We start from the raw sequence: 24,874 nt of genomic DNA, 5'->3' as shown, positions 1-24,874 counted from the left end.
GGGGGCGGGGGGAGGTCGCCGGGGCCTGCACCTGGAGCCCCCTGGGGGAGGCTGGCGGCCTCTCCCGAGCCGGGCCGCCCCCTCACTTCCCGGCCCCAGCGTTGACAGCGTGCGCGTGGCGTCTGGCGGCTCCGGGCGCTGACTCGTGTTTCCTCGGGCTTCTGAGCCCCGACGTGCGGTTTTTCCTGTAGGGACAAAAGATGACCCGCTCTTTGCGGGGCGCATTAACGTCCCGGCGCTGACAGCCCCGCAGAGGACGGCCTCCGGCGGCTTCTCCCCGAGGAGAGGCGCGTCTGGTGCTCCGAAGCCGCTCCGGAGGGTTGGAGGCCGGAGGGCTGCCCCTCGGCCGCCTCCCTGGCCCCCCACGGGCTGGTTTTCCTCCCTTTGTCGGGGGGAGGACTGTCGCTCTGCCCTCCGCCCCTTCCACCCCGAAGATACAGTGATTTGAAAAGAGGCATCCACGAACGCTTAGGAGATAACGAAGCGCATAGATAGCGGCTCGTAGGACTTGTAAGAATCCCCCAAGTAACAGTAGCGTTCCCTTTCTCAGTACGGGCGGATCCTTTACTTTGAGAAGAACGACATCTTAGGGAACAGCTACTCTGTGGCAGGCAGTGGCCTCAGCATGACCCCGTTGAATTCTCTCAGCCATCCGATGAGGTAGATCCAGTTTTTCGTTGTGCGACGAAGGATGCAGGGGCTCAGAGAGGCCATGCGTGCCCCGGGTGACACAGCCCCGAGGTGGTGCGGGGGTCAGGCCCGGGGCTGTTTGCTGCACGCTTTGCACCGGACCTGGCGCAGGAGATGTTGGGTAAACGTTTGCTGCTGCTGCTGCTGCTGCTGCTGCTGCTGCTGCTGCTGCTGCTGCTGCTGCAGCCGTGACATCTCGTCGGCTGGGGGCGGGGCCGATGGAGGCTGTTTTGGGTTCCCTTTTCTGGAAGACAGTTCTGGAGCAGGGCGGCATTTCTGGAATGTCTTCTTTGTCTCTGAAGCATCTTCTTCTGAGAATGTTTTTTTCTTCCTTGGGTTGGGACAAAGAGTAGACTCAGAACTTCTCAGAACAACCTTTTTGTTTTTCGTCAAAAGCCATTTTTTTTTTTTGTCGGAGTCTTGCTGGGCTCAGGCGATCCTTTCATCTCAGCCTTCCAAGTAGCTGGAACTACGGGCACGCGCCACCACGCCTGGCTACTTTTTTGGTTTGTGGTAGAGATGAGGTCTTGCCAAGTTACCTGGGCTGATCTCGAATCCCTGGGCTCAGGCAGTTCTCTCATCTCGGCCTTCCAAAGTGCTGGGATATAGGCATGAGCCTAAAAGCCATATGTTAAAAAGTCTTGGTCCTGTGCAGTAGCTCACACTTGTAATCCCAACACTTTGGGAAACTGAGGTGGGAGAATCACTTGAGCCCAGGAGTTCAAGACCAGCCTGAACAACATAGTGAGACAAAAGGAAAAAATTAGCCAGGCATGATGGCATGCGCCTGTAGTCCCACCTACTCGGGAGGCTGAGGAGATCAAGGCTGCGGTTGCCGAGATTGTGTCACTGCACTCCAGCCTGGGCGACAGAGTGAGACCTCCAACTCAAAAAAAAAAAAGTCTTGTCCTCTGAAGACTAGTTCAGCCAAACCCAGATGCACATGTACTCACTGGACACCACGTCCCTGTGGGCTGATGGAGAGACTCCTCTTGGGACTTGATGCATGAACCCAGCCGTTGATGTGAGAGCTCTCACATTCTCAGAGGTGGCTTTGAATTTGGCCACCCAGTGGCCCTTCCATTGGGGTACCACTAAGAGAAGGGTTAGAAGGCCAAGGGCATTTCTGGACCCTCCTCCTCACGTGAATTCCCAGTGGGGAACATCTGGTAACTGGGTGGATTTGGGATCCAGCAAAGTACTACAGTTCACAGAGTTAGTATCCAATAAGTGCTTGTTGGGCCAGTTTGTTTGTTTACTTATTTATTTTTGAGTCAGAGTCTCACTCTGTCACCCAGGCTGGGGTGCAGTGGCACATTTATGGCTGCTGCAGCCTCAACTTGCTAGACTCAGGTGATCCTTCTGCCTCAATCTTCCAAGTAGCTGGGACTACAGGCACACATTACCACCCCTGGTTAAGTTTTTGATTTATTGTGGAGACAAGGTCTCACCAAGTTGCCCAAGCTGATCTCAAACCCCTGGGCTCAGGCAATCCTCTCGCCTCTGCCTCCCAAAATGCTGGGATTACAGGCGTGAGCCCCTGCACCTGGCTCATGGCCAATTTATTTAACAGGTATTTACTGAGCATTTACTATATGAAACAGTCACTGTTCTAGGTGCTTGAAATACTGTGTCAATGAGCAAAAGAGGCAAAGATCTCTGGTCTAGTGGAATTTGTTCTTACAACTTAAGAAAGTGTATAAAGTATGTGAGATGGTGAAACCTGGCGAGGAAGCACCTGTGGGAAGGTGGATTCAGTTGTAGATCAAAATTAGTGTATCCTGGTTTGTGATTTGGTTTGTAAATATAACAGATGAAGCAGTGGACTGAATGATAGGCCCTGGGTTCAAGTCCCAGTTCTGTCAGTCTGCCGTGTGACTCTCGGTGGGAACCCTCCCTTCTCTGAGCCCCTTTCTCTGCTGTTTACTGGCTGTGGTATCTTTGGTGTGAAGCTGACCTCGGATACTTGGTGGTCTTAGGGGTCTCTAAGTCTGAATTCTTAAAAAATTTTACAAGAGCTTTTATTTACCTTTTAATAAAGTTTTGTAGAGATGAGGTCTCGCTATGTTGCCCATGCTGGTCTTGAACTCCTGGGCTCAAGCAATCCTCCTACCTTGGCCTCCCAAAGTGCTGGGATTACAGGCGTGAACCACCACGCCTGGCGGAAGAATATTTAGAGTGTATATCCTGAGCTGAAGTCCTGAGAGTGGGGTATATAGCAGTGATGGGCAAGAGTGCCAAGCTTTTCAACTGAGCCGGACAAAGCACACATACTCACGTTAGCATGAAAATAAGACACTTGGAGACTTGAAAGTTAATAACAGATATTTAAAGACAGAAACGTGACAATTTGCTTTGGCTCCAGTGAGCAGTAATAAATCAGTACATAGAAATTTTAGGAAAGCCAATTTCCATTTATTATAAAGACTTTGGTTTGAAACACCCAGAGCTGCCATCTGGGAAAGGGTGGCTTTGATCATCAATGACTGCTCTAACTGGACTTGGGTGACCAGCCGACAGGGCTTTCACAGGGCAGAGTCCCACCATAGAAGGAAGAGAGTTGACCCAAACCCCTTTAGACCCTAAGGCTGCGTGGTGGAAGCAGCTGGCAGAACGTAACCCCTGAAAGGGAGGGTCTGACTTCAGGCCCCAGAAATCATGATTTTCCTGGGGTTTTGTATTTGTTTTTTGTAGAGACGGAGGCTTGCTCTGCTCAAACTCCCAGCCTCAAGTGATCCTCCTGCCTCGGTCTTCCAAATGCTGGAATTATAGGCATGAGCCACGGCGCCCATCTTTCCTAGTTCTTAGTTTCCATGTCTCTCATATGAGTTTAGATTATTCCTAAAGTGTCTAGGCCTGAACTTCTGAGACTGAGTTTCTGCTCATACACTCACCTGCAGAGTGTGAGGCTTTTTGTGGCCTGGGCCTGTCACTGCCTGCAGCCTGCCCACCCCTGGAGACTGCCAGCCTGGGGTAGCCCAAGCCCATGCCCTCTCCAGTTAAGCGAGCTCAGAGCAGAGGGCAGGAGCAGGCTCTGGTCTGCGCAGAGATACTATTCCAGGCTTCAGGAAGTTCAGAGCAGAATGACCCAAAAGGCTCTTGTGAGGAGGCTTCCCTTGGGGGTGGGTGTTTGGATTTGGAGAGGGGACCTTCCCAGTGCCAGGCTGGCAGGGCTGTTTGGGACTTTGTGAAACTGACAGTTCAAAGCACCAGCCTCAGGGCAGGTAGTCCTGGGTTCGGATTCTAACTCTGCAGCTTAGTAGCTGGGTGACTTCAACCAGTTACTCCACTTCTCAGCCGCGGTTTCTCCATGGTTAGCGATGGAGGTGGACTTAGCTTGGATGTTGCCACTCCCAGGAGGGTTGTGAGGATCCAGTGAGGTCATATCTGAGAGCTCAAGCCTGAGCTGTTAGTGTCAGCTCCAGCACTCGGGGCCATCGGGGCAGGGGGCAGGGTGAGTAAGGCTGGGATGGGGGGGAGATGTAGAGAAGTGGGCAGCAGGACTTGTCAAGGATGGGGAGGCCTGCGGGTTCTCCCTGGGAGTCAGGGCCGCAGGCCCTTCCGGAATTAAGCCCAGGTGAAGGGAGGGAGTGGCTGTGTTGGGACTTAGAGCAGAGTCGTCTGGAGGTGGAACAGAGAAGAGAGCGGGAGGGAGAGAAGGGTACACATTCTGAGGGGCAGAGGGGAATGGGGATGGGTGTGTGGGGTGTGGCAGGGTTCATGGTGGAGGCCAGGGTTCGTGGTGGGGGCCTCGCAAGGAGGTGAGAGGCCCAGCACATCACCCTCCCCATCCTGAGGAACTGGTTCCTCGCCAGGAGGTGGAGGGTGCAGCCAGAACCTCCGGAAGAGTGCTGAGTAATTGGCACCCGAGGCAGCCAGCCTGGACGCACTGCCTGCCTGGGCCCCGTGGGGAAGCTGCCCCTCCTACAGCCATTGCTCAGGGTGAGACATTTTGAAATGGGCCAGGAATGGTGGGCGCTTTGCCAGAGGTGCCTACCTGCCTCCTCTCCTCCTGTGCTCTCGAGCCGAGAGAGGAGGAGTGTCTGAAGGTTCAGCAGGGAGAAGCCCCTGCTGGCTGTGATGGAGGCCACTGACTGGTCAGCACAGTAGGCCCGGCGGCTCTCAGGCCTGTACCCCGATCGTGTTCTTTCAACAGCACAGGTGCCCTTCCCTCTCAGCCTTATTAAATGCCTGCTGTACACACTCCACTTATTTGGACAGAGGCACAGGTGGCAAGGGCAGTGAAGGCAGAAGCACCTGCTCACTTTCGACTGTCACTTCCTGTCTCGGTGCCTCCGTTCTTCCTCTGTGAGATGAGAAACACCGCCCTTACTGGAGGGGGTGGGTGAGTGTTTGATAGGACGTGCAGGTGAACCACAGGGCATGTGCCTGGCTCAGTGGGCGCTGGATCCTGGATCTGGCCGTTGGGTTGCCTTTCTTAGAAGATCTTCTCCCTGCTTCTGCTTCCAATGAGAGAAAGGCAGCTGGGCATGGCAGCATGATCTGTACTTTGGGAGGCCAGGGCAGGAGGACTGCCTGAGACGAGGAGTTCAAGACCGTAGTCAGCTATGATGGCACCACTACACGTTGCACTCCAGCCTGGACAACAAAGCAAAACCCTGTTTCAAAACAAAAATAGAAAGGGAATCTATTTTGAAAAAAGCCAAACTTATTGAAAAGTTACACAGATAATAATGAATTCCCATTTACCCTTCACCTAGACTCACCAATTATTAACGTTTTTGCCTTATTTACTATGAGTATACATATTCATTTTCATAATGCTTATTGCTGATCCAGTAAGAGTAAGCTGTAGGCATCATGGCCCTTCACCCCAAGCACCTCATGGGGAATATTGAAGAATAAGGACATTATCACACATAGCCAAAGAATAATTTTCATCTTCAGAAACTTTAGCATTGATGTCATGATGTATTTATTTTTCAGGGCTGCTATAACAAAATATTACAGACTGGGTGTCTTAAACAATAGAAATGTATTTTTTCATAGTTCTAAAGACTGGAATTTTGTTTGTTTGAGACAGGGTCTCACTCTGTCTCCCAAGCTGGAGGGCAATGGCATGATCTTAGCTCATTGTAGCCTCGACCTCTTGGGCTCAGATGATCCTCCCACCCCAGCCTCCTGAGTAGCTGGGACTACAGGCATGCGCCACCACGCCGATTAATTTTTCTTTTTATGTAGGACGGGTCTTGCTATGTTGCCCAGGCTGGTCTTGAACTTCTGGGCTCAAGCAATCCTCTTGCCTCGGCCTCCCCAAGTGCTGGGATTCCGAGCGTGAGCCACCACCACACTGAGCCTGGAGGCTGGAATTCTAAGGTCTTCCTTCCTTGGCCTGCAGATGACCATCTTTTCAGCTCTGTCTTCGGCTGGTCTCTTCTCTGTGTGAGTCTCCCATTCCTCTTTGGGTTTCCAGATGTCCTCATCTCATAAAAATACTAGTAAAATTAGATTAGGGCCTGCCCTAAAGATCTCATGTTAACTTAATTACCTCTTTGAGGACCTTGTTTCCAAATATGATTACATTCTGAGGTACTGTGATTAGAACTTCAATGTATCAGTTTGGGAGGGTAAACACAATACAGCCCGTAACAAATCCTGTTATTTAATATGTAGTCTATACCCAAATTTGCCAATAACGTTCTTTTTCTTTTTGTTGGATCTCACTCTGTCACCCAAGCTGGAGTGCAGTAGTGTCATCACAGCTCACCAAAACCTCAACCTCCTGGGCTCAGGCAATCCTCCCACCTCAACTTCCCAAGTGGCTGGGACTATAGGTGTGTACCACCACACCCGGCTAACTTTTTGACTTTTTTGCAGAAACCAGGTCTCCTGCATTACCCAGGCTGGTCTCAAACCCCTGGACTCAAGTGATCTTCCTGCCTCAACATCCCAAAGTGCTGGGATGAGCCACTGTATCAGGCCCAATAATATACTTTATGGCATTTTTCCTTCTCTTTGATCTGCAGTCCAGTTTTGTCATGTCTCTTTAGTGTCTTTTATCTGGGACAGATTCTCAGCCTGTGTGGAGAAAGGGAATCTTGAAGCTGCTGGGAAGCAGAGGTGCTCAGCAGGAATGAGGGTTCAGGAATGCTGGCTGCCTTGGGACAGGAAAGCTGTTTAAGGGTTCATGCTAGTCCACCAGGGTGGCTTTTCCTGGCTTTTTCTTTGATGTCAAAAGCAGCAGGGAGATGAGCTTGGGACTTTAAAAGTAGCAGCTGGATCTGAGCTAGTCATCTGCTGTGTCCCACTCTATCACCATTGTGCCTTTTTTGTATTTGAAATTTATTTTTAAAATAAAAGCAAATGGTAGAGCCAGGATACAGAGAAAATTCTTGAATACTTATATGACCAATTGAATGATGGCTGTCTAAGGTGTCCATTTAAGCCCTAGAATCTGTGAACGTCACGTTACATGACAAGTGGGATTTTGCAGATGGGATTACATTAAGGGACTTGACATGGGAGATTATTTGGGGTTATCCTGCTGGGCCATAAATATAATAATCAGAATTCTTATGAGAGGGAGACAGAGGGATATTTGTCTACAGAAGAGAAGGTGATGTGAAGCAGGAAGAGATTGGAGGTGAGAAAGGGGTTGCAAGCCAAGGGATGCAGGTGGCCACCTAGAGCTGAAAACAGCAAGGAAATGGATTCTCCTCCCTTGTGCTTTTGCAAGCTCATCGGCCTGCAGAGCCCTGAGTGAAGTCTTGTGGATATGTGGGACCTCGAACCTGTAACTTCCCTCCCTACCGATTTCAGTGTCCCAATCTATAACACACAGCCAGTGACACAAATTATAATCCTTAACCATTTTCATAGCACTCTTTTTTTTTTGGTCAGAGTCTCGCTGTTGCCCAGGCTGGAATGCAGTGGCACATTCATGGCCACTGCAGCCTCGACCTGCTGGGCTCAGGCAATTTTTTGTCTCAGCCTTCCAAGTAGCTGGAACCACAGGCGTGAGTCACCATGCCTGGCTAATTTTTGGTTTGTTGTAGAGACAGGGTCTCACCAAGTTACCCAGGCGGGTCTCGAGACCCTGGGCTCAGGCAGTCCTCTTGCCTTTGGCCTCCCAAAGTGCTAGGATTACAAGCATGAACCCCTGCATCCAGCCTTATACAAGCTGAGCTGCCCTGAAAGTCCATGTGACCATGAGTCATCATGCTAAGTCTTCCTGTTTGCTGACTCACTTCCTTTCAGTAACCCTGCTTGCTGTCATTGTCCCCGTTTTATGGATGAGGAGACTGAGTGATTTATCTTAAGTCACAAACTTGCAAGTGACAGCCTGAGGTGCTGAACCCAGGGCTCATCATCTCCGTTGCCTTCCATAATTGCAGTCACTTCCCGGGATAATATATGCAAAGCGGCTGGCTGGTAAGAGTGCAGCAAAAGGTGGCTGTCATTAGTGATGATCACATCCCTACTGGCTGCTTGCAGGTACCCTGAAGTTGAAATTCAGGACTCTGTGCCCCATGAGGGCAGGGCCCTGCCCAGCTCATTCTCCAGGGCCCCAGATCACTGACCCTCAGGAGGTGCTTGGTCAGTGTTGGTTGGCTACCAAGATAAAGCAAAATGGTAACTTTCAGACAGTTGAGACATGCACCTCCTTGCAGACTCATGTGCTTCTGATATTTCGGGTCCTGTGTATGAAATATTAGGCACCCAATGTTTTCAGTACTTTCCCCTTTCCCCTTCATCTAAACTGATTTTTTTTCTTTTTAGTTAGGGTCTCTGTTACCCAGGCTAGAGTGCAGTGGCATGATCGCAGCTCACCACAGCCTCAAACTCCTGGGCCCAAGCAATCCTCCTGCCTCAGCCTCTGAGTAGCTGGGACTACAGGCGTGCACCACCATACTCAGCTAATTTTTGTAGAAACAAGGTCTTGCTATGTTACCCAGATTGGTCTTGAGCTCCTGGGCTCAAGCGATCTTCCTGCCTTGGCCTCACAAAGTGCTGGGATTACGAATGTGAGCCACTATACCTGGCCTAAACTAATTTTTTTTTTTTTTTTTTAGTTGGAGTCTCCCAGGCTGGAGTGCAGTGGTGCACTCATGGCCATCCCAGCATCGACTGCAAGGCTCAGGCGATCCTTCCTCCTCAGCCCTCCAAGTAGCCGGAACTACAGGCACATACTACCACTCCTGGCTAATTTTTGATTTATTGTAAAGACGAGGTCTTGCCAGGTTGCCCTGGCTGGTCTTGAACCTGCGAGCTCAGGTAATCCACTTGCCTCAGCCTCCCAAAGTGCCAGGATTACAGGCTGAGCCACCGAGCCCAGCCTACTGATTTTTAATCATTAATAGTTTAAAGTGTTAGTGAGCCTTAAATTTTCCATGTTGGCCATGCTTATATGCTGCTGATAGGCAGATACATTTATATAATCCTTTTGGAGGTAAGTTTGTCAATACATATCTACGGTCTCCAAAGTGTACATTTTGACACAATAATTGCTCTTTTGGTCAAAGATGTGGCAAAATATTTATATCCTGAAATGTTTCTCAGTGCCTTATTTGCAACAGCAAAACACACACACACAAATATATAAAAATGCCCAACGTGTCCAACAGTAGCTAAGTAAGCTGTTGTATAACTTAAATTGTATATAGTATAATAATATTCACCCATTAGAAAGGTTGTTGGGCCAGGTGTGGTGGCTCATTCTCCCAGCACTTTGGGAGGCCAAGGTGAGAGGATTGCCTGAGCCCACAGGTTTGAGACCAGCCTGGGCAACAGTCAGTCAAAAAATTAGCTGGGCGGGGTGGCTTATGCCTGTAGTTCTAGCTACTTGGAAGACTGCGGCAGAAGGATCACCTGACCCAGTAGGTCGAGGCTGCAGTGGCTGTGAGCATGCCACTGCACTCCAGTCTGGGTGACAGAGTGAGAGTCCAATTCAAAAAAAAAAAAAAAGAAATGAGGTGTTGAAAATAAATTTAGTGACATGAGAAATATACTAACCAAAAAAAAAAAAAAGAAAAACTGTATCAGTTATACTCCAATTTAGTCTTAAAGTTTATACACTCGGTCAGGAATGGTGGCTCATGCCTGTAATCCCAGCACTTTGGGAAGCCAAGGTGGAAGGATTGCTTGAACCCAGGAGTTGGAGACCACCCTGGGCAACATAGTGAGACCTCGTCTCTACAAAGTAACTTAAAAAAAAAATAGCTGGGTGTGGTGGTGCGCACCTGTAGTCCTAGCTTGGAGGCTGGGGCAGGAGGATCACCTGAGTCCAGGAGGTCGAGGCTGCAGTAAGCTGTGATCATGCCACTAAAGTCCAGCCTGGGCAACAGAGTGAGATCCTGAATCAAAAAACAAAAAAATGTATATACTCATATATGTCAATAAAATTTACCAAAAGAGTAATTCTATTTTTTTCTGTATATTAGGATTATAGGTGACTTTTAATTTCATTTTGTGTTTGTTTCTGTTTTCCAGCTTCTGCAGAGATATATATCAGTTTTTAAAAATCATACAAAAATGCCTTTTTCTGTTTTCAGGACAGCTAGGAGAGAATGAAAATGTTCATCCAACATGGAGGCAAAGGAGGCAAAACAGAAGTGTTATGAGCAAATCTTGGACTGAATGAGTCACCTGAAGAGGTGTGCTATGAAGCCATCCACGTAGCAGCTTTCAGGGTTTTTGAGAACTCTCAGATGCTGCTGCCCCTTCTCTGAAAGCCACCCAGTATAGGCCCAGGGCAGTACCTGGCACAGGGTCCTGGAGAGCTCTGGGGGACAGAGGTTCTGCCCCCAGAGTGCCCTCCGGGGTCTGGGGCAGAGCAGCATAGGAAGGAAGCCAGAGACACACTCTTACTTTATTTGTTCGTTCATTCATTCATTCATTCATTTAGTCGAGACAAGGTCTCACTGTGCTGCCCAGGCTGGTCTTACACTCCTGGGCTCAAGTGATCCTCCCACCTTGGCTTCCCAAGTGCTGGGATTACAGGCGTGTGATCCCAGGCTGGGATTGTGCCTCTTTCCGTTTTTAGTCTGGTAATAGTCACAGTTTGTTTATCCATTGGTTTGCTTCTATCCCAGCTGTTGCAAATGGTGCTGCTGTGGACATGGGTGTACAAATATCTCTTTGGGTCCTTGCTTTCAGCGCGCTGGGGCACATACCCAGCAGTTGAATTGCTGAACAGTATGGTACTATTTTACAGTTTTGGGGGGTTGCACCACATTGTATACTACAGCTGCTGTGTCATCGTGTATTCCCACCCACAGTGCTTGAGGGTTCCTGTTTATCCACCTCCTCACCAGTACTTATTTTCTTTCCATTTGTTTTTGTTTTAATAGTAACCATCCTAATGAGTATGAGATGGTGCAACTGGTTTTCATTACTCAACCTTGTTCTGAGATTTATCAGTGCTGATGATGCAAATCTCAGTCATTGATTTAAGGTGATTGGATTTTTTCAGAATTTTGAAGCACCTTTATGAATTTTATTTATTTTTTATTTTTCTCTCCCTCTCATCCTCCCTCCCTCCTTCCCTCTCTCTCCCTTGTTCCCTCACCTCTATGAATTTTAAAGCACCTGTAATCACATCCAATAAAATGCACCCTTTTGAAGAACTTTGACAAATGGCATGTCTGTTCATCTCCCTCTCCCTGTCTCAACCCCAGGCAACCACTGTAATGCTTTCTGTCACTATGAATTAGTTTGAATTTTCTAGAATTTTAAAAATTGTTACATAATGATTGTACATATTTATGGGACACGTGAAATTTTGATACATGTATAGAATGTGTAGAATTTCATCTAAATGGAGTCAGATACTATGTATCTTTTAGGGCGTGCTGGCTTTCAGCATTATTACCTTGAGATTTGTCCATGTTGTTATGTGTATTGGTAATTTGTTACCTTTGATCCATGAGTAACATTCCATTGTGTGCCTGTACCACCAATTGTTCATTGACCCGTTAATGTTTACTTAAAGTTTATTAAAATACTTTTTCTAAAAAAATTCTTTTATCTTAAAGATGTGGGGTACAATTCAGGGTTAGGTTCATTATGCAGATACCCTTTTGATGAGGTATGCCCCCCACCCTAGGCAATTTCCTACTACTGCCAATACTTTTCTTACAGTATTACGATAATTGTTCAAGGTCCGCTTGAGAGTGAGAACATGTGAAACTCAGTTCTTTGTTTTTGTGATAGATCACTCAGTATTATAGACTCTAAGTTCATCCAAGTTGCTGTGAAGTTCATAATTTTGTCCTTCTTTATGACTGCATAATATCCTATCATGTATATTACCACACTTTTTTCTCCAGTCCTCTTTTGGTGGGCAGCACGGTTGGTTCCATGTTTTTGCTTTTGTGAATAATGCTGCTTTTTTTTTTTTTTTTTGAGCTGAGTCTCACTTTGTTGCCCATGCTGGAGTATAGTGGCATGATCACGGCTTACCACAGCTTCGACCTCCTGGGCCTAGATGATCCCTCTCCCTCAGCCTCCCAAGTAGCTGAGAGTACAGGAGCATACCACCATTCCTGGCTGAGTTTTTTTACTTTTATAGAGACGAGGTCTCACTATTTTGCTCAGGCTAGTCTCAAATGCCTGGCCTCAAGCAATCCTCTTGCCTCAGCCTCCCAAAGTGCAGGGATTACAGGTGCGAGCCACTGTACCTGGATGACGTTGACTAAAAATGCTTTTAATCAGCTTTATTGAGGTGAAATATCCATGTAATAAAACGCAAGATATTTTAAAGATATGGTTCATAAGATTTGACAAACCTGATTAACCCCCACCCCAAACAAGATTTAGAACATTCCAACACTACAGCAAGTTCCCTCTTGTCTCTTTGCAAGACAGCCCCACCCTTCCTTGTAGGCAACCATTGGTCCAGTTTCTAGCACTGTAGATTACTTTTATCTGCTTTGAAATTTCATGAGATAGAATCATATAGTATATCCTTTTATATCTGATTTTCTCCCTCAGTTTGATATTTCTGGCATTTATCCTTGTTGCGCAGATCAGTGGTTCTTTTCTGTTGCCATATCGTATTCCATGATGTGTGACATGGCCAGTTTACTTCAGTCTCCTGTTGGGCACTTGGGGTTGTTCCCAGTTTGGGGTTCTTACGTCTAAAGCTGTTAGGAATATGTACAAATCTTTGTGTAAACACGTGTTTCCATCTTTCCTCAGCAAATAGCTAAGAGTGGAATTTCTTTTTTTTTTTTTTTTGAGTTGGAGTCTCACTCTGTCGCCCAGACTGGAGTGCAGTGGCTGCTCCCGGCCACCACAGCCTCAACCTGCTGGGCTCCGGTGATCCTTCCGCCTCCGGCTTCCAAGTAGCTGGAACTACAGGCGTGTGCTACCACGCCTGGCTAATTTTTGACTTATTGCAGAGATGAGGTCTTGTCAAGTTGCCCAGGCGGGTCTCGAACCCGCGGTCTCAGGCAATCCACTCACCTTAGTCTCCTAAAGGCGCGGGATTGCAGGAAGAGTGGAATTTCAAGGTCACATAATAGGTGTGTGCTTGACTGTGTAGGAAACTGCCAAACTATTTCCTAAAGCTTTTTATACCATCACATCTTCAGCATCACTTGGTATCAGATCTTTTTAGACTATTAGATCTTATGGGGGTGTGAGATGTTTCCTCATGGTTTTAATTTGCATTTCTCGGATGACTAATGATGTTAAGCGTATTTTCATGACCTTATGGCCATTCTTACTTGGTTAAATAGCTGTTCAATCATTTGCCCATTAACACAGTTTGGATTGTTTATTTGTTTGGGGGTTATAAGTTATAAGGTTTTTTTTTTTTTTTTTTTGAGTCGGAACCTCACTCTGTTGCCCAGGCTTGAGTGCAGTGGCATGCTCATGGTCACCGCAGCCTCAACCTGCTGGGCTCAGATGATCCCTCTGCCTCAGCCTCCCAAGTAGCTGGTACCACAGGCACGTGCCACCATGCCTGGCTAATTTTTTGATTTATTGTAGAGACGAGGTCTTGCCAAGTTGCCCAGGCTGGTCTCGAACCCCCAGGCTCAGGTAATCCTCTCGCCTAGGCCTTCCAAAGTGCTGGGATTGTAGGCTTGAGCCACTGTGCTTGGCCAATAACTTCTTTATACAAGTTTACTTTGGATGTGTCCTTTGTTGTCAGGCATGCATATTGTGAATATTTTCTCCCAGTCCATGGCTTGCCTTTTCTTTCTTTCTTTTCTTTTCTTCTTCTTTTTTTTTTTGAGTGAGAATCTTTTGCTTCTGCGTCCTAAAGTGCTGGGATTACAGGTGTGAGCCCGGCCTTCATTTTTCTTAACAGGATGTTTTGAAAAGAAAAAAATTTTAATTTTGTCAAAGTTCAGCTTATTGATGTTTCCTTTGACAATTAATGCCTTTTGTGCCCTTTACCTACTCCACAGGTTGCAAAGATTTTTAAATATTTTTCTCTAGTAGTTTTAGAGTTTCACTATAAAGAAAAAGAAGTCTGACTGATTTCTAATTAAGTTATATATATAACAATTTATATATATAATTTATATATATAATTTATATATATTATATGATATATATATATGAAGTAGGGGGTTAAAGTTCATTTTTTCCCATATGGTTAATGTTATTCCAGTACATCTTTTGAAAATCAGTTGGCCATCTGTGTGTGGGTCTAACTCTGGACTCTTTGTTCTGTGGCACTGAGCTGTATGTCTGTGTTTGAGCCAGTGCCACACTGTGGATTATTGTAGCTTTATAGAAAGTCTTGACATCAGGTGGTGCTAAGTCTCTGAACTTTGTTTTGTCATAATTTTTTCAACTGTTCTAGTCTTTCTGTTTCCATGTACATTTTAGAATCAGCTTGACAATTTCTGTGAAATAAACTGTCAGAATTTTGATTGAGATTTCCTTAAATCTGTAGATCAATTTGGAGAGAATGAACATCTTAACAATATTGAGTCAGCTAACCCATGAACATAGTATATCTCACAATGTTTTTAGATCTCATTTGATTTTGTGGATAGGAAGACACAGTTCTCATCATCAGTTTGTTTTTAGAAACAAGATCTGGCCACATTGCCCAGGCCAGATCTTGAACTCTTGGGCTCAAGCGATCCTCCCACCTCAGCCTTCTGAATAGCTGGGACTACAGGTGTGCACCACCATACATTTGCCATCATCCTTTTTAATGGCTGTTTAGTACAACTCTGTGTTGCTGTGTCATCAGTTACCCAATTGCCTGTTGTTCACTTAGATTACATCCAGTTTCCCCCTGTGCTACAGGGGATATCTTTGTTCTGTCTTTGCACACACCCTTGATTATTAGAATAAATCTGGAACCAAGTTAACCCCCTTGACTTTTCTTTGCTATTTGCCTTATTTAGGCTATTGGTGATGTGTGTGCAGTTGATTGTGGAATGCTAATGCTCTGGGCTTGCTTTCAGGAGGCCCAACAGCGTGGTGACTTAGAACGGGCAGACTATGGCAGCTGGCTAGGGCTGTTTCGTATGGCTTTTGAATTAAGAATTTTAAAAAATACTTTAAAATATACTTTTAAAGGATTGAGGGGATAAAAAGACTCTGTTGATGTGGCCTGTAACGCCTAAAATATTTGCCATCTGGGCCTTTGAAAGAATTTGCAAGCTGGGCTCGGTGGCTCAGCCTGTAATCCCGCGCCTTTGGGAGGCTGAGGTGAGTGGATTGCTTGAGCCCACGGGTTCGAGACCCGCCTGGGCAGCGAGACCTCATCTCTACAATAAATAAAAAAATCAGCCGGGCGTGGTGGCGCATGCCTGTAATTCCAGCTACTGGGAAAGTTGAGGTGGAAGGATCGCTGGAGCCCAGTGGGTCGAGGCTGCGGTGGCCGGGAGCGGCCACTGCACTCCAGTCTAGGTGACAGAGTGAGACTCCAACTCAAAAAAAATAATTTGCAAACTCCTGATTTAGGAGCAAGGCTCTGCCCCGGACAGATCTGATCAGAGCCCCGCCTACTAAACACTAGGTAGTGGTTGATCTTGGCCAAGTTCCTGAGTTACTTAAGTTCCAATTCTGTTTCCTCATCTGTAAAATGGGGGTAGTGAGAGTACATTGAGGGGTGTTAGCCACACAGGGCTTTGTTTTCTCTGAAGTTGCAGGACCGATTGCACTTGTGAGTCAAGAGCCTGTCACTGTCATCCTGGTCTTGGGCATCAGGGTCATAGCCTGGCTCCACCCTCCTCAGCCATCCAGCTAGAGAGATGGGGCACATACCACAGACGCTAGCAAAACCCACACACTGCAGCTTAAAATAATATAGGACTAGCTCCAACACAGGGTACTTGGCTTCAGCAGAAATCATGAAAAAGGCTAAAAACCTGGCTTCAAGTGAGGCTTGGAATTTGGAATGTTGAACCCCGTCATTGTCATGTGACTACCTTTGATGTTAGCTTCAGACTGCCTCTCCTTTATTGAACTACCCACATCTGGGAGAATGTGGCCCCCAAGGAGGTGGAGGTAGGGGTGACGTGCGGATGAACCTGGTTGTGCCTGTAGCCTTGAGTTGCTGATGGTGTGGGGGCAGGGGTTCTGAGCAGCACAGGGTCCTTGAGAGGATCGAGGGATGATCTGAGGGGCCCAGGGGCATGTGTGAAAGGGGCTGGGCCTTCCTGTCTAGAGGGCTGGTGAGCCATGGCAGCCAGAGGGGACAGTAGAAGGGGAGGTCCCCATTTGCAGACCCTTGAGCGTTTCCTGTCCGGGCAGGAATCACCAAGGTGATGCCCCAGCAGTGACTAGTGGGGGGCCAGCACCCTCTAGGAGGGGCTCATTGTGTTGGCCTGCTCTGCCTAAGCCTTCATTCACTGTCCTGGGAGTAATGTGTTTCTGTTGTCCCTGTAGATGCACTGGGAGCATGTCTCAGGTAGACATCCCAAATATCCAAACATTTATTTGTTTCTCCTAGGAGGAATTCTGGGTTATTTTTAGCCACTAGTTGATGCTAAGAGTAGTTTTTTTTTTTTCTTTTTTCTTTTTTGAGTCCAACTCTCACTCTGTCATATAGGCTGGAGTGCAGTGGCATGATCGCAACTCACTTAAGCCTCTACCTCCTGGACACAGGCAATCCTCCTGCCTCAGCCTCCGGAGTAGCTGGGACTATAGGTATGCACTACCACGCCTGACTCATTTAAAAAACTTTTTGTAGAAACAAAGTCTCTCTGTTGCCCAGGCTGGTCTCAAACTCCTGGGCTCAAGCAATCCTCCCACCTCAGCCTCCCAAAGTGCTGGGATTACAGGTGTGAACCGCCTCACCTGGCCAAAAGTGTTTTTAAAATAATGAAATGATGTGAAATGTGCTGGTTCATTTCCCAGGTTTCCTGCCAGAGGCCTACACTCATCCAGATCACTGCATCCCGTCCCTGTCCGCTGTCCACGGAGAATGCGAATGCTGGTCACTTCCTGTGGGCGTTGCTTTGCCCAGAGGTGAGCCCCGGCCTCACCTTTCAGGTGGAGCCTTCAACACTGACTGAGGAGGAAATGTGGATTTTTCTCTCTAGGTGAAATAATGGAATTGTACTTATGGGATTGTTTTCAAGTCCTTATCTCTTAGGAAAACATATACTGATGGAATGTTGCTCCATATGTGGCCGGGCTTTGCTACAAAAGCAAGAGGAGGTAGGAGGTTGAGTTGAAGCAGGATCTGTCCAGTTGTGCTGATTCTAGCTACACAGAGTGCATTACCCAGTGCTGTCTACTTCTGCTTGCTCATGTTCTCTGTAAGCTAAGAAGAGCAAGTGAGCAGGGTCTTCATGGTCTGACCAACTTGGGTTTCAGCTCTAGCTCTGCCATTTCTTTCTTTCTCTCTCTCTTTCTTTCTCTCTCTCTCTCTCTCTCTTTCTTTCTTTCTTTCTTCTTTCCTTCCTTCCTTCCTTCCTTCCTTCCTTCCTTCCTTCCTTCCTTCCTTCCTTTTTATAAAGCAGTATTTACTGAGAGGACAGAAAAATTCCCACAGTGGAAAGAGACCTGAAGGAATTGCCCTCTGCCATTTCCATCTGTGGGACCTTAGACAAGAAGAGACCTCTGTTTCTTAGTCTGTGAAATGGGTCTAGCCATAGCTGTCTCAATGATTGCTGGGAGAATTTTAATGAAATAGTGTAGAAAGCACTTAGCCTGGAATCTAGCACTGATGACTCGTGTTCTGGCAGGAAGTCCAGCCAGGAGACCCTGGATGACCTTTTGGGGTGGGGAAGGGGGTTCCAGGAGGAGCCTGGGGATCTACCTCTCAGACCGGGTGGGTTCACAGTGCGGCTTCTGCCTCTGATTAAAGCACTCTTGGCTCCATTTCCATCTTTGGTTGGTTTGGACCTTACTTGGCAGAGTTTGGAGCTATAATCAGCAGTCAGGTTCCTGGATATGATCCTGCTAAAATGTTGGGTAGCTGAAGTGTTTATTTAGTTCTTTTTAAAATCTTCTTTTACAATAGTTATAAGTTCACAGGAAGTTACAAGAATGTACCAGGAGGTCCTATCTACCCATTACTCAGTTTTCCCTAATGGTAATAGTAACACCTATGTTGCCTAGGCTGGCCTCCAACTCCTGGGCTCAAATGATCCTCCCACCTCAGCTGGGACTACAGGCATGTGCCACCACACCTTGCTAATAACACATCTTTGATATGTCTGTAGTACAACTGGTAAAGTGACATTGGTACAATTCACAGAGCTTGTTCAGATTTTACCAGTCCTACAAACAGTTGTACGTGTGTGAGTTGTGCATGTGTTCAGCACTCTATTTTTTTTTTGAGCAGGAGTCTCACTCCGTTGCCCGGGCTGGATTGCAGTGGCACACTCACAGCCACCCCAGCGTCAACCTGCTGGCCCCGGCGATCCTTCTGCCTCTGCCTTCCAAGGAGCTGGAACTACAGGTGTACACTATCACGCCCAGCTAATTTTTAGTTTATTGTCTCGCCAAGTTGCCCGGGCTGGCCTCGAACCTCTGGGCTCAGGCCGTCCTCTCACCTCCACCTCCCAAAGTGCTGGGATTATAGGCTTGAACGACTGCACCCGGCCCAGCAATTTTTTTTTTTTAAATCACTTGAAGCCCATTGCCCAGTTACACACCCCTGTTGACAGTTTGCTTACACATTTCCAGATCGCTTTCTAGGTTGTTCTCCTGCCCTTCTCTCTGGCTTCCTCCTTGCTCTCAGAGGACTGTCTCTGGAGGCAGTGCCGCATAGCCTGCTTCCCTGGTGGTCCAGTGTCCAAGGGTTCTGTAGGTGGGGCTCTCCCAGAAAGTGACATAAGTGACCTGCCAGGCACTTGGTCTCCCAGAGGCACTTGAGCAGACCGGAGTCAGCACCTGCTCCTTGCCTTCCCATACAGCCCCCTCCTCTTCCTGACCCTTTGGACGGAGTGGACTCCCAGACTTGGATGTGACTGCCTTCTAAAAAAAGCACTAGGCTAGGTACAGTGGCTCATGCCTGTAATTCCAGCGCTTTGAGGATTGCTTGAGCCCAGGAGGTTGAGGCCAGCCTGGGCAACACAGTAAGACCTCACCTCTACCAAAAGACAATTAGCGAGGTGTAGCAGTGCACGCTTATAGTCCCAGCTACTCTGGAGGCTGAGGTGGGAGGATTGCTTGAGCACAGGAGGTTGAGGCTGCAGCGAGCCAAGATCATGCTGCTGTGCTTCAGCCTGGGCAACAGAGTAAGACTCAAAAATAAAATTAAAAAAAGCCAGTTTGGGATTCTCTGGCATGCAACTCCTGAATGCAGGCAGGACTCCTGCAACATCCCTGCCAACAATTCTGACCATGGATTTGACACTTTCCAGGTGCTGCCCCGTGTCAGGCCCAGTGCCAGGCAGTTGACATATGTGTTAGCAATCATACATCATCTCCTTGAATCCTTGGGGCAACCCACTGGGACAGCTGTTATCTTCTCAGACAAGGAGAGCGAGGTTCAGAGAGGTGAAGCAGCTTCCCTGGGTCACCAGCTGGTTTGTGGCAGACCAGGACTCAAGGCCAAAGTCATACAGCTAACCCCTATCCTCCCCACCTCCCACCTGCACGACTGCCTTTAACCCTGACTTGCTTGTGTCCTCTTGTAGGTGAGCCCAGGCCAGAATGGGGGACTCCAGGGACCTTTGCCCTCACCTGGACTCCATAGGGGAGGTGACCAAGGAGGATTTGCTGCTCAAATCTAAGGTAAAGGGTCAGATCGTACAAGGGGCGACCCACACCCAAGGCTGCCTTCCTGAGTCTCTGATGCAGTGGAAGAACTGGCTTCTGCCCGTCTCTGCTCAGCCTTCTGTGTAAATGAAAGTGCTGGCATCTGTTTGGGAGGCTTCCTTCCGGGGACTGGTCCTCACAACTGTTAATTATAGCTTAGACCAGCCCATTTGGGAGCCACTAATGCTCTCTGCCCATTAGCTGTTGTAGTGGGCGTGTAGGGCCTCTCCCAGGAAGGGAAGGGATGCTGCTATCAGGGCCAGGGCGTTTTTACAAACAGATCCTGAGGGGGGCTCAGGGAGGCCTGAATGGGAGGCCTGGCCTCTTCTCTGAGTAGGAAGATGCATTGTCATCCTTTCTTTGTTGCAGAATTAAGATATTTTGAAATGGTAATGCTTCCATATGGTTCAAAAATGAACTAATAGGAAAAGATAAATACCAAGAAGCCCCCTCCCACCCCTGTACTCCCCTCTGCATCCCCCCTTAGGTGACCTCTTATGCTAGTTTCTTTTGTATCATTTCAGAGTTTCTCTATGCAAATGCAAGCACACAAGCTCATTTTGTATTTTGCCCTTTCCCATACAAAAGATGGTGTACCGTCACAGCTGTTTCATAACGTCCTTTATCCGTAACGATTTGTCGTGGATCCCTTTCAACATTAGTACACAGAGACAGCTTTCTCATCCTTTGTCTTGATGTTGCATCATATTTCAGCACATGGACATTACAACTGAACCTATTGGGTAGACATCTGGACTCTGCAGCCTCTTGCCAATACGAACAATGCTGCAATGCGTGGCCTTTTAGAGGTGTCATTGTGTCCACGGGCAGAGCCCATTCCCAGCAGTGGGCTAATTGGGTCATGTTCCTAGACATGTCATCAGGTCTTCCTTTCAGGAACGTCATGCAAGTCGCTTGGTCTTACTGCACCGGCAGGTCCTGGGTGGCCTGTGGCCTGAGCTGTTTTAGTCACCATCCAGCTGTGGGAACGGTTCTTCAGTGTCCGCAGCTGCTTTCGAAGTGATTTTGTGTCTTGTGTGGCGTGAAGCAGGGGCAGAGGGAGGCTCGGTGCATTTGCACTGTCTGGCTCTGGGTTTCTTTCCTGTCTAGGGAAAGTGAGAGCAGGGAGGAGACGAGCCAGGTGGGAGGCAGGAGGAGGAACACAGGAAGGCTGGGATGGGACTGGCAGCCTTTTGGAAGCCTGTTGGTGCCTCCAGAGCAGAGAGGCTGGCCTGTCTGGGCCACTCTGGGCCTGCAAGTCAGAGAGCTCATCTTCAGCCCCTCTCTGGGTGTCCAGAAAGTTATCAAATAAAACCAGCACTGCTTTAAAATACTCAGAAGGGATGAGGATGTGAGCAGGTAGCTCACAGTGAAGGAAATGCAAATGGCCAAGAGACCTTTTGGAAAGGATGCTTAACTTCACTAGTGGTCAAGGATATTGTAATGAAAACCGGATGAATCCTTTTTTTCTTTTTGAGTTGGAGTCTCACTCAGTTGCTCAGGCTGGAATGCAGTGGCATGCCTAATCCTCCTGGGCTCAGGCAATCCTTCCACCTCAGCATCTCGAGTAGCTGGGAGTACTGGCACACACTACCCCGCCCAACTAATATTTTGTATTTTTTGCCCAGGCTGGTCTCAACCTCCCGGACTCAAGCAGTCCGCCTCCCAAAGTGCTGGGGTTGCAGGCATGATCCATCATGCTCAGCCAATACCATTTTTTAGACGGGCAAAAACAGAGACTGATCACATTCACAGCTGACAGTTATGGAGAAAAATGAGCCACTTACGTTGTGGTGGGGTGGGAATTACTGTAAGCAACCTCTAGGGAAGCAGTTTTGCTTTTGGGAATTTATCCAGCAGGAATGTAAGCGCCAGTGATGAAGATACAGACACAGCAGCCCTTACTGAACATTGCTTGTACGAGGAAAGAGCTGGTGGCAACCCGAATATCCATCAAGAAGGGATGGGTGGATAGATTGCGGGTGTCCATGTGTGCAGTTGTGGCAACAAATGAGACGTGGTCTCTGTGTACGGACTTTAAAGGGTGACCATGAGTAGGTGACAAAAGCATGTGACAGAGAAGTATGTCTTATATGATCTTAGTTTTGCTAAAAATCACCTCTGCAAGATCATGCATATGTTTGTAGAAGAAGGCACATTCCCACTCACAAGTGACCCTGAACATTTATCACAATACTTTGAGAGCGAGATCGGAAGTAGCGGGACACTGCTGCTGTTGGGGGAGAGGGGCGTACAACGTCACTAAGGGTTCCTGATCCTAAACCTGGGGAACTGAGGGCCAGGGGAGGCCCAGACTTCACCTGCATGTACCTAATCCCAACTTGTACTCCACATCTTTAAAATAAAAAAAACAAGTAAAAAAAAATAGATTGTACAGAGGAATATGCTCAAACTATTATAGCCACATATGTATTATATATTATATACATGCTTTAAGTCATGTACAGCATATATGTAGAGTGAGCCCTCACCTCTACAAACAATCAAAAAATTAACTGGGTGTGCTGGCGCTTGCTTGTAGTCCCAGCTATTCGGGAGGCTGAGAAAGGGGATCACCTGGGCTCAAAAAGTCGAGGCTTTGGTAAGTTGTGATCACGCCACTGCACTCCAGCCTGACTGACAGGGTGAGACTCTGACTCAAAAAAAAAAAAATCACCAGCGAGATTACGAGAGAGCCTCGGAAAGCAAGGGCTGCTGTTCTGAGCCTGCTAGGCAGACTGGTCTCTCGCCGCCCCGCATATCCTCTGCGAGGCCCTCAGTCACAGCCTGCAGACCTCAGCTCTGTCATCCAGGATGAGCTGCTTCCCCTCGACCCTTTTGGGGGTTCTTTGTTCAGGCTCTTTTCAAACCCACCTCTACAAGCTCACCCCGATTCCACGCCAGGATCTGGGTTTAATGACAGTAGTCCCATACAGACCAGGAGACTGACACAGCCACCCTCGGGGCAACCAGGCTTCCCTGCTTTGGTGGCCTTGCAACACTGGGGCCCCGGCTTCTCAGTGTCACCTCGGGCCTAGCCCTGGAGCGGGGGCATGTCCTTGCTGAGTCCCGGTTTCCCAGCTGTAGAAAGAGGATCTGAGGCCTACTGCGCATACCGTGAGGGGATCGCTGGAGCAGGGTGTAAAGAGCTTGACTGGAGATGGGCTCGGGGTCATCCCTCAGCAGGTGTTGCTGTCACTGTGCTGGCGCCCGGTGTTGGACTGCTGCTGTTGACCATCTCTGGGAACTCAGTTCACAGCTGGTGGGAGCACGGCAGATGTTATCAAAACTCAGCTGGGAACTGCTGTTCTGGGCACCCATAGACAGAATCACTTGGGGCACAGGTTAAGTTACTGTAAAAAAGAGACCCTGTCATACGGGGGCTAACTGAGACAGAAGCTTAGTTTTCTCTCATAGCACAGGCTGGAGGTAGGTAGGGCAGTTTGGGCGGCTCTGCCATTCTCTGCTCGTGGGCTTCCTCTTTGAGTCCAAGACGGTGGCTTCAGGTCCTGCCATCACATCTGCATTCCAGCCAGTGGTAAGAGGGGAAAGAGCAAATGTGTCACTCAGCTCAGAAGTGACACGCATCACTTCACCATCATCTCACCGACTAGAACTGAGCCACATCATCACTGTGGAGCCTGGGAACATAGTCCGTAGCTGGTCAGCTATGTGTTCAGCTAAAATTCAGGCCGGATGCAGTGGCTCACGCCTATAATCCCAGCACTTTGGGAGGCCAAGGCAAGAGGATTGCCTGAGTCCATGGGTTCAAGACCAGCCTGGGCAACTTAGTGAGACCTCATCTCTACAATCGATCAAAAAGTTAGCTGGGTGTGATGGCGCATGCCTGTAATTCCCGCTACTTGTAGACTGAGGCAGAAGAATAACCGGAGCCTAGCAGATCAAGGCTGCGGTGACTGTGAGCATGCTACTGCACTCCAGCCTGGGTGGCAGAGTGAAACTCTGACTCAAAAAAATTCATGCATTCTATTATTTTATTTATTTATTTAAAATAATAGAGATGAGGTCTCACTATGTTGCCAAGGCTTATCTTGAACTCCTAGGCTCAAGCGATCCTCCTGCCTTGGCCTCCCAAAGTGCTGGGATTATAGACATGAACCACAGTGCCCAGCCTCATTCTATTATTAAGATAAGAAGAGAAGACGGGATGTTCATAGACCAGGAACAGGCTCTGTCACCCAGACCACCAGAAACCCGGATGTTTTCTGTGTTTGACAGATATATTGACCTTCTAATTTGTACCAGGCCCTATGATTTCACAGGAGTAGATGGACAGACCAACCTTCTTCTGTGGAGCCCACAGTCTACTTGGGGAGAAAGGCTCAAATAAATAAGTACAATGAAGGATGAGGAGGGGAGATGGGGGAGTATATTAAGGAAAATGTTTACTTATTTATGCTTTAAATGATTGTATTTGAAAAAATAATTTTTCGGTATTAAAGAGACAAGGTCTCACTATGTTGTCCAGGCTTGTCTCGAACTTCTGGGTTCAAGTGATCCTCCTGCCTCAGTCTCAGTTGGGATTACAGACGTGTGCCACCGTGCTCAGCCTGGAAATGTTTTGCAGGCACATGATACAAAAATTCAAACAGTAAAGTGTAAAGTCCCCCTTGGGGAGCCTAATGAGATGGGTGGTGGGTACAGGTGCGAAAACCTATCCTGGGTGAGGCCTTGCTGCTGAGCCGTTTAGGTTGAGTCAGTGTCAGCCAGGTGGCTGGAGCAGCCCCCACACTCAGCTCCCGCAGGTTGCTCACACTTGCTTTTTCTCTGCCCTTGACTCCCTCAGGGAACCTGTCAGTCGTGTGGCGTCACTGGACCAAACCTGTGGGCCTGTCTCCAGGTAAAAGATCCTTGTGGTCTTTGAGGATGAGGAACTCTCGGCCCTGGGCTGGGCACGTGCGTCCCTGTTGGGCCCTGCTGGACTTGGGCGGGGACACAGGGCTCCAGAGTCAGCCAGTCCCTGGGCTGGTCACTCTAAGAGCCTCTAAAAGTGCAGAAGGAGAAAGCAGACTGG

The 24,874-nt window shown here is 48.0% G+C and overlaps 1 protein-coding gene across 1 annotated transcript in view; it reads left to right on the top strand.

Annotated features, from left to right (window-relative positions):
• The first annotated feature begins 16,954 nt into the window (after positions 1-16,954).
• Positions 16,955-24,874, top strand: part of USP20 (ubiquitin specific peptidase 20) — a 35,261-nt gene continuing 27,341 nt past the window's right edge. Inside the window, exons 1-3 of the mRNA XM_008050341.2 lie at positions 16,955-17,094; positions 19,719-19,815; positions 24,647-24,700. Of these exons, the coding sequence (XP_008048532.1) occupies positions 19,735-19,815; positions 24,647-24,700 (135 nt within the window). The 5' untranslated portion in view covers positions 16,955-17,094; positions 19,719-19,734. The remainder of the gene's footprint in view (positions 17,095-19,718; positions 19,816-24,646; positions 24,701-24,874) is intronic.

The sequence above is a fragment of the Carlito syrichta genome, unplaced genomic scaffold (genome assembly GCF_000164805.1).
Source record: "Carlito syrichta isolate Samal-C Ts95f unplaced genomic scaffold, Tarsius_syrichta-2.0.1 Scaffold144297, whole genome shotgun sequence".
In the NCBI taxonomy this organism is placed as follows: Eukaryota; Metazoa; Chordata; class Mammalia; order Primates; family Tarsiidae; genus Carlito; species Carlito syrichta.
This window is presented reverse-complemented; position numbering and strand designations above follow the sequence as displayed.